The sequence below is a fragment of the Salmo salar genome, chromosome ssa06, assembly GCF_905237065.1.
Source record: "Salmo salar chromosome ssa06, Ssal_v3.1, whole genome shotgun sequence".
Classification (NCBI taxonomy): Eukaryota; Metazoa; Chordata; class Actinopteri; order Salmoniformes; family Salmonidae; genus Salmo; species Salmo salar.
In genome coordinates, this window is record NC_059447.1 from 15,418,576 (window position 1) to 15,428,550 (window position 9,975).

Genomic DNA, 9,975 nt, shown 5'->3' on the forward strand with positions numbered 1-9,975 from the left:
TCTCTTTGTCCCCCCCTTCTTCCTCCTCCTCCTGACCACATCCCCCCCTTTCCCCTGCTCTTTGCACCACATTGAAAATAACGGCTGTATAATGCTTTCATGAGTTATCCTCTGGGCTTAGTACTTTTTACTGAAAAATGTTTTACCTCCAAAATAAATCAAATCATCCCCCCTTCACTTCCCTCTCAGGTGAAGAAGGAGCCAGGGGAGAATGGGACCAGCCTCACGGACGACGAACTGGTGACCATGTCTGTCCGGGAGCTCAACGCTCACCTCCGCGGCCTCACCAAGGACGAAATCCTGCAACTCAAGCAGCGGCGGCGCACCCTGAAGAACCGTGGCTACGCCGCCAGCTGCCGCGTCAAGCGGGTCACCCAGAAGGAGGAGCTAGAGAAGCAGAAGACGGCGCTGCAGCTGGAGGTGGACAAGCTGGCCACAGAGAACGCCACCATGAAGGTGGAACTGGACTCGCTGCGCTCCAAGTACGAGGCCCTGCAGAGCTTCGCCAGGACTGTGGCGCGCAGCCCGGCCGTAGCCTTAACCCCAGGGGGTCGGGGGGTCATGGGGCCCCTGGTCCCTGGGAAGGTGGCCACGGCCACCAGCGTCATCACCATCATCAAGTCCAAGACGGGAGCCAGGTCGTAGTATCGGGGCTGGGCGGCGTGGAGAGTTATCAGACTAATGAAGCAACGTGTACTATAGTCAGTGTATCATCACGGAGCACAGGATTAGTTCCCTTGTCTGTCTTTTGGGCCAGAACACACAACACAACCCCCCCCAGACCTTTGTACCAGCTAGTAACACTCTTTCAATTGGCCAGCAGCAGAGGCCACACCAACACTTATCAGACAGCCTTTAGTAGGATAAACCATACTTCCATTCTGCCTTGGCACCAACACTTATCAGACAGCCTTTAGTAGGATAAACCATTATTCCATTCTGCCTTGGCACTGTACAAGCAGAAATACATACACCAGAGGAGGCTTGTCGGAGGAGCTATAGGAGGACGGGCTCATTGTAATGACTGGAATGGAATAGATGGAAACCACATGTTTGACTCTGTTTCATGAATTCCATTCCAGTCATTACAATGAGCCTCCGCTGGACTATACACATCCTCTATAGTGTATTTTCACATACTGGATTCCAAAAGGTTAAACGTCACGTGAGTCCAGGAAGGTCGTACGACGCAGCCCAATCCATAATTGATGTCACTCCATTTGGTGTTGGAAGTCGAGCTGTCGATTGATTTGTGTGTTTTTGTACATGGTACTAAGTGTTTGAGTGTTTGTTTGTTTCCTCCAGATGGCCCTTTGAGTCTTTTCCGTCCCGACACGGGATTTTGATGTGGAAATGCACTCTTTCATAACTACTAGCCACCAACAGTCTAGCCACACCCGGTTGGCATTATGCGTCAAGTTCTTAGCCCTCTGTCCGTAACACAAGTGGAGAAAGAGTGATTGCACTTAGCAACAAGCCTGGGCCTGTTAGAATGAACTGACCACTACGAGAAGAGGGAAATGCGCTGTATGTTATTGATGTATTGTGAGCAACCTTCAGTAAGGACTAGTAACTCAACCATCAGACCAGTTCATGTGATTTTAGTTGGTAACAGAATTTCCTGTTTAGTTTTGTTTAAGTTGAGCATTTATTTAGGTTCAGTTCAGCCTGTCACAGAATTTTACCAACAGGAGATGCAATAATACACACATGCACTGAAAAATAGGAAATGTCTCTTACATAGTTTCATGTAAGGGAAATGAGTCAATCTGATCGGCAAAATAATACCATAGCCTACTTGGTATGGGATGATGATGATGATGATGATAATAGGTGTGATGTTGGAGTTGACAATGCCATTCCAGGATTACAAGATTGTTTCTTTCTCCAGTATCTCAGAACCAGAATGTTTCACAAGATCTTGTGATGATTATGCTTTGGGGGGACAATATTTTTTTATCCTCAAAACATTTTAAAACTCAATTTGTGCTCCATGGAGTAAATAAGTTGATACTGTTTTGTAGCTAGTTTTTTGTGCGTATGTAATAACATGAACTGGCTGGTCACATATTCCAAAATAATATTCACACAACAAGCTTTACTGTTTAATTGTCAACGTGTGTGTATTCTAGAAGTCGTTGACTTAGAGCTCTTGATTTGTATTGATGCATAGACGAGCATCTGGCATTGTTTATAGAAACACTGGAAAAGAAAACTTCAAACAAAAAAAACCTGTGATATCCTTTTTGCAATTGTACCAAAAGTGGCTTACTATTGAAGGCTGGTAGCTTTTTCTAGTGACTAGGCGCGTACTGTGTGGGGTAGCGCGTGACGTGATGTGTATAAGTGACAGTTGGCAGTGTTGTTCACTGTATAGATGTCATGCTGTGGTATTTTCTATAGGAATCTGTAATAGAGATAATATAGCTGGTGTAAACATCTTCTATTGTCTTCATCCATATTGGCATCTGTGATATCTTTTCCACTAGCTGTGATTCACAAATGTTTTTGTCATTGCGACGTTATTACTGTCAACCGAGCAGGCATAGGTAGGGTAAGATAATGCTAAGGTAATGCCCTTGGTTCATTTTTATGGGGAAAGATAATGCCCTTGGTACATTTTTATGGGGAAAGATAATGCCCTTGGTTCATTTTTATGGGGAAAGATAATGCCCTTGGTTCATTTTCATGGGGAAAGATAATGCCCTTGGTTCATTTTTATGGGGAAAGATAATGCCCTTGGTTAATTTTTATGGGGAAAGATAATGCCCTTGGTTCATTTTTATGGGGAAAGATAATGCCCTTGGTTCATTTTTATGGGGAAAGATAATGCCCTTGGTTCATTTTGAATCCCAGTTAAGTGACCCTCCTCACCTCTCTTTGGTTTCAATTCTAGTGGGACATCACCTCTGATTTAGATTAAACTGTTATTGTCTTATCCATTTACCAAAGGGGACTACTTGCAATTTGCAAAGGGATAATAGCCTCACAATTTACTTTTTCAAAGACTAAGAAAATCTAAATATTTGACTCTCTCTTACCATATATCCAAGCATTGTAAAAGTTCTCCTTGAAGAAATAACTTATCATTCTAACTATGAGAAGGGAGGCTCAGCATGCAGCTTTATACAGGTGACTAACAACAGGTCATCTCCTGACTGTCAGGTTGTGTTCATGGTTTGTGTGAGGGTAAACATGCACTAACCTCCAGCTTGTTCTGCTCAGGAGCTCTGAGAAGAAGCTGTTAGGGATGGCACTTATGTTGATAGTTGCTCATTTACAATTTTTCTAAAAGGGCTTTTTGTTCAGACACCAAATGAAGATGTGGGAAGATGAACCTGCTGCCAGTAATGCTGCTTACGTGCCAAGTGTCAACCCTGTCTTCTGATCCTTTAAGAGGGGTTAAAGGAAGCAGTTGTACCTTAAAAGGTGACAGTATCTTTGTAATGACATTAAGGGATATGTTTGGTATTTTACAACTTCATGTCAGATGGTTCCTTGCCCTGAATATAGTCTATGAGCCTGGAGAAACTGTATTCCATGGTTCGAATTTCTTTAAACAGCCAATATAAACTTCAGCTAACTTTATCCTCTGTCAGCTAAAAATCAATGGGAGTGATGGGGGCAAATGTTCAAAAAGTGATGCCAAATCACCTTTAAGTAATGTAAAACCCAATCATTCCAGTGTCTCCTGGCTCATAGACTTCTATCAGGGTCAGGATACCACTAGCATTAAGTTGTGAGTTACTGAACGTATCCTTTTAAAACAGAGCAGCTGAGAGGAAGAGGTTAGGAAGCAGAGAGCTGGATGTGTCCAAATTATCCAGGATCCAGACTGTTAGCCTATAGCTAGAATAGTCAAGGAAGGCAGGAGGAACCCAGAGCACATGAAGTTGTATGGTAGGTAGACCTGAACAGGAGAGAATAGGTCTGCACTCCAGTGTCGAATATGCTATTCCCCACACCTCTGAGCTCACATCAGATCAGGGGGCATCTGAAATGGACACTTCCCTGCATTATCAAAAGTGGTGCACTATTTATGGAATAGGGTGCCATCAGACACAGCCCTAGTATATAGTGTATGTACGCTAAAACATCCTCACTATGTCTTCTGAACACACTTAGATATTTCCATTGACTGGAAGATAATCCATGGATATATATGACTCTAGACATTTCCCAGTATGGGTGTTGTCGTTCTTGTTGCTGTGGCAGTCTTGTGGAGTGAACCTTTAATGTGTCTTTACAATGTTAAAAAGGCATCCTGACCTATGACCTGTCTCGCATACGTACAGTGAGCACCATAATTCATTGGACAGTGACCATTTTTTTGTTATTTTGGTTCTGTACTCTAGCACTTTGAGTTTGAAAGGATACAATGACAATGAGGGTGAAGTGCAGACTGTCAGCTTTAATTTGAGGGTATTTTCATACATATTGGATGAACTGTTTAGAAATTATAGAAGCTTTTGTACATAGTCAACCCCATTTTCAGGCATCAAAAAACATTGGACAGTTTAACATAATGTAGAATAAAGTAATCATTGTTAATATTTGGTCACATATCCTTTGCATGCAATGACTGCTTGAAGTCTGCGATGCATCGTCATCACCAGACGCTGGGTATCTTCCTTGGTGATGCTCTGCCAGGCCTGTACTGCATCCATCTTCAGTCTGCGAAACATCGACATCACCAGACGCTGGGTATCTTCCCTGGTGATGCTCTGCCAGGCCTGTACTGCAGCCATCTTCAGTCTGCGATACCCAGCGTCTGGTGATGTCGATGTATCTTCCCTGGTGATGCTCTGCCAGGCCTGTACTGCAGCCATCTTCAGTTCCTGCTTGTTTCGGGTACTTATTGCCTTCAATCTCTTCTTCAGCATGTAAAATACATGTTCAATTGGATTCAGATCTGGTGATTGACTCGGCCAGTCAAGGATTTTCCACTTTTTGGCCATCAAAAACCCCTTCGTTGCTCTAGCAGTATGTTTAGGGTCATTGTCTTGTTGCATGATGAAGTGCCGTCCAATGAGTTTGGAGGCATTTGGTTTTATCTGAGCAGATAAAATATTTCTGTAGACTTCAGGATTCATTGTTCTACTTCTGTCTGCAGTCACATCGTCGATGAAGACAAGTGAGCCTGTTCCACTGGCAGCCAAACAGGCCCAAGCCATAACACCCCCTCCACCATGTTTCACGGATGAGGTGGTATGCTTTGGATCATGGGCATGTCTTTTTTTTCCTCCACACTTTCCTCTTTCCATCACTCTGGTACATGTTAATCTTTGTCTCATCTGTCCACAATACTTTTTCCAGAACTCTTGGGGCTCTATTAGGTGTTTTTTAGCAAACTGTAATCTCACCTTTCTGTTCTTCAGGCTTATCAGTGGTTTGCATCTTGTAGTGTACCCTCTGTAGTCCTGCTGGTGTAGTCTTCTATGTATTGTAGACTTTGACACATCTACACCTACATCCAGGAGAGTGTTTTTGGTCTGTTGGGCTGTTGTCAGGGGTGATTTCTTCACCATAGAGAGTATTCTCCGGTCATCCACTACAGTGGTCTTTCTCAGTCTACCAGGTCTTTTGACATAATTGAGTTCACCGGTTGTTTTTTGTCTTGTTAATGATGAACCAAACTGTTGACTGGGCATGCCCAGGGTTTTTGCAATGTTCCTAATTGATTGATTTTCATTTCTGAGCCTTATGACGGCCAGCTTCATTTGCATCGACACTGCTGTCTTCCTCATGTTGTCACACCCCAACAACAACCTCCAAAGGCAATAGCAAAGTCTAGAATCAATGCTATTCATCAACAACTCTCCTGCATTCACTAACGACACAAATGAATACACCTGCCTAACGACACATCTGTGAAGCCAATTCAACAAATACTTGTAGTACCTTAAAATGGGGGGACCAATGTACAAAAGGTGCTGTCATTTCTAAACGATTAATCCAATATGTATGAAAATACACTCAAATTAAAGCTGACAGGCTGCACTTCACCCTCATTGTTATTGTATCCTTTCAAACTCAAAGTGCTAGAGTACAGAACCAAAATAACAAAAAATGGTCACTGTCCAATGATTTATGGTGCTCACTGTACATGTATCTCTTCTGAAGAGGGAGTAACACACACACACACACACACACACACACACACACACACACACACACACACACAAAGGTGTATAGTAGGTAGCTACTGTAGGTAGTGTTGCCCGTCGTGAAAAAGTGACCCTTATACATATGCAAACTCAGTGGACAGGCTTGAGAGTAAAGCTAGAAGAGTAGTCTATATTGTTGTAATAGTGACACGTGACTGTGGTCTAATGATTTTTATACCAACAGCTCCTGTGTTTTGGATTGGAATTCTTTTAAGGTTTTTGTGGCGTTGTTGTTCTTTTACCCCACAAACACCAAACTGCAGTTGGCCCTTAGTTTATGTTGGTTAAGGAGATGAAAACCATGGGAACTGCTAGAGGGTACAACTGTTCAGATATAAATATATTGTGTAGAACAGATATGATTACCTGTCATGATAGAATTGGGAATTGTGTCAGATCCATTCATTCATATTTTTATCTGCAACGTTGTTGAGCGTTCCACCCTCACTGGACACACCCCAGATGTTCACTCACTGTAATGCCTGTCTAAAGGGATTCTAGTCTAGGGGAAGTAGCCCAACGCCTGACTAAACCCTTCTCAAGCAGTAGACTTCCCCTGACCAAAACCCCTAAACCCGAAGACTATGGAGTGATATTAGAACCAGCAGAAACTGAATATGTATTCACAAATTGATTTTCTGTTGTCAGAAATATCACTCCATAGATTAGAAGACTGGTATTACCTATCCTAAAGACTAAACCTACAGATATTCTACATTATGCAGTCTATAGATGTGTGATTATACAATCTGTAAAACAGGGCTGAAGTTATGTCCTGAAGTAGAAGACGTGACCAGGAACACAATCCTGAGTAACATAAGGGCCACTTGCAATTTCTGTTGTCATTTGTGGTTTGGTTAGTTTGGTTCCTACCATGCTGCTAATTCAATCATTACTGCTCATTGTCTCCTGAAAGTCCATTTGTTTGTCTTTGTTTGTTGAATGTGTATCTGCTATTGATCTTAACACTGGAATTAATTTGTTCTGCAGTGGATCTTGTTTTTACTTGGTTATGGCTTTTTGTTTAAAAGCGAGTTGTATTGGAGAGGATGAAGAACTTCTCAGCACTTGTGTGACGGTTTGCTAGCTCTAGTAGAGATATGTTGGCTTTTTTGAATCAAATTATGCTTGGTGAACATTTGACTGTGCAGGTATTTCTCACTCGAGTATAGGTCTATGTTTCAAAGGTATTAAGTCTGAAAATAAAGCTGTTGGAAGTGTCTGAATGGTATATAAAGTTATTATTAATCTGTTTTTGTTATTTTTCTGTATGGGTTGTAATAAGATATTGCAGTACTTTGTATGGAAAACAGAATAGTAAATTGTAACTATTTGTAAATTATTGTACTTTTTTGCAATCTGTAGATAAGTAATATGATGTATTCATATATAATGACTGTGGTTTTAACCGTGGTTCTCTGAAATGTCTAAGTTATTGATGTGTGTGTATATAGTATGTTTGTTGATACAGCTTACTTTATTTTCTATATGACCAATAAAAAGGTTTTGAAAAGGACTATTAAATGTGACCCTCTCTTCCTGTGGTGGCCCATTCAGACACTGTTGAAATGTTTAAATGAGGTTTCGTCATGTTTTTCTGTGGCGTCATTGACCCACTTTGATGCTAGTAAAAATAAACTGACGGGGAAGGCTTTTTGCTGTCCAGGGTGGGTTTTCAGGAGGCGGCGATCATTTAGATGGCACAATTTCCTCTTTTTTTTGTGATCCAAAAAAAGCCGTCGGGCGGGCGACCCAGTTTGACTAACCTCGGCGGACATATTTTTGGCCCAACACGACTAAAACATGAGAGTCATGAAGGATGTGCGGTGTGCGTAGCTGTCCTAGATTAGGAAGAGTAGTGAGTTAGTCATCCCCTGTCCCTCGGGGCCTCCTGGGCCCCTCAGTGTATTAACACATGGTTCATCACATCAGACATCACCCATCACATGAATGCCTATTCCTTGACTCACATTCAGAACATATTTCATGTGGGTAATCTGGTTAGCAAAGAACTAATGGTTCTGTCTAGAGTCTAGACTAATACCTTTTTCCCACTAGGCTACTGAGCTGAACCAAACCGAGCAGAGCTGTTGGTACTGCGCTGGCCTGGTTACACATCCATCCACTGTAGTTGCGGGAACTGTGACGTAAAGCACAGTGAAAGGTACATATCCACACCAGCACAGTGTGGTTGGGGTCAGGAAGATTGTGCCAACATTGTAACTGTCATGTGTAACCCAGCATTGCTTCTTTGTACAACCATTCCCTCCTATCAGCTCATACAGGTCTCTCTGTCCTCATCAGATGCTTCACTTCCCCTCCCCTTCCCCCCTCCCCTTATGGCTGCCCCAGACGGTCTCTCTGTCTTCATCAGATGCTTCCCTTCCCCGCCCCTGATGGCTGCCCCAGACGGTCTCTCTGTCCTCATCAGATACTTCATTCCCCCCTCCCCTGATGGCTGCCCCAAACGGGCTCTATGGCCTCTGAAGACTTGATTAATTTGGCGGGTTGGGTTAAAGTGATCTGGTGGGCAATCTAGGACACTTGTGTAGCAGGTGCACTGTCCTAGATCCTAAACCCGCCTGATGCCCGCTGCCGCCGACCGCACAATTAATGTTACCACCATCCCCATCAGCCGTGGTGTTAATTTACCACCATGCCCGACTCTGCCAAAGCTTAGCATGGTGCCGCTTCCTCCAAATGTCATCGTTTTAGAGGACAAATCTATTAAAAATAGTTATTATTAGGGTTGTCCATAAACGGCAAACTACACTGAACAAAAATATAAACGTAACATGTAACGTGTGGGTCCCATGTTTCATGAGCTGAAATAAAAGATTCCAGAAATGTTCCATGCACACAAAAAGCTTATTTCTCTGAAAAGTTGTGCACACATTTGTTTATATCCCTGTTAGTGAGCATTTCTCCTTTGCCAAGATAATCCATCCACTTGATAGGTGTGGCATATCAAGAAGCTGATTAAACAGCATGATCATTACACAGGTGCACCTTGTGCTGGGGACAATACAAAGCCACAGTTGTTTCCAGTCTTGAGGGAGTGTGCAATTGGCACGCTGACTGCAGGAAGGGCCACCAGAGCTTTTGTCAGAGAATTTAAAGTTCATTTCTCTACCATAAGCTGCCTCCAACGTAATTTTAGAGGATTTGGCAGTGGCATCGTCCGAGGGGGGGTGGGGGGTAATAAAGCCATTTTGTGGGGAAAAACTCACCCATGGCTGCACCTCTGCCCAGTCATATGAAATCCATAGATTAGGGCCTAATGAATTTATTTAAATTGACTGATTTCCTTATGTGAACTGTTACTCAGTAAAATGTTTGAAATTGTTGCATGTTGCGTTTATATTTTTATTCAGTATACATTTAATAATACAAGCTCTTTGAATGTTCTCTCATTGGGATCCACTTATTTTGGTAATGTGCTGCATGACGGATAGCTGCACAAAACATCAGCAGTCCAGGCAGTAGACCTCAGAGCAGTACTTCAAGCCCCATGGTGTCTGGTTCTGCTCTTGGGGGTGGTGGTAGCCTTGAGGTTAGAGTGGGTTGCCGGTTCGAATGCCTGTGCAAACCAGATTTTTTTTTTAGGGAGGGCTGTGGCTGAAGCTGTGCTACTCCCTAGCTTGTCGTGTTCGGTGTGTAATGTGTTGGATATTGTGTCAGCAATACCTATATCATTGCAAATGGATATCATGGAAAATATATATTATTCTATTCTAATGCAGCAGTCAAAAAATATGGACCATTTCGGTTTTCATAATGTGTTGTGTTAATAAAGGCAAGGACAAAG

The 9,975-nt window shown here is 42.6% G+C and overlaps 1 protein-coding gene across 4 annotated transcripts in view; it reads left to right on the plus strand.

The window, feature by feature from the left end:
• The window catches only part of LOC106606437 (transcription factor MafG), a 45,015-nt gene extending 37,195 nt beyond the window's left edge, over window positions 1-7,820 (plus strand). For all 4 annotated transcript variants that reach the window (XM_014202641.2, XM_014202640.2, XM_014202638.2 and 1 more), the window contains exon 3: window positions 190-7,820. In XM_014202641.2, coding sequence (XP_014058116.1) covers window positions 190-645 — 456 coding nt within the window. In that variant the 3' untranslated portion in view covers window positions 646-7,820. The remainder of the gene's footprint in view (window positions 1-189) is intronic.
• Window positions 7,821-9,975: the final 2,155 nt, after the last annotated feature.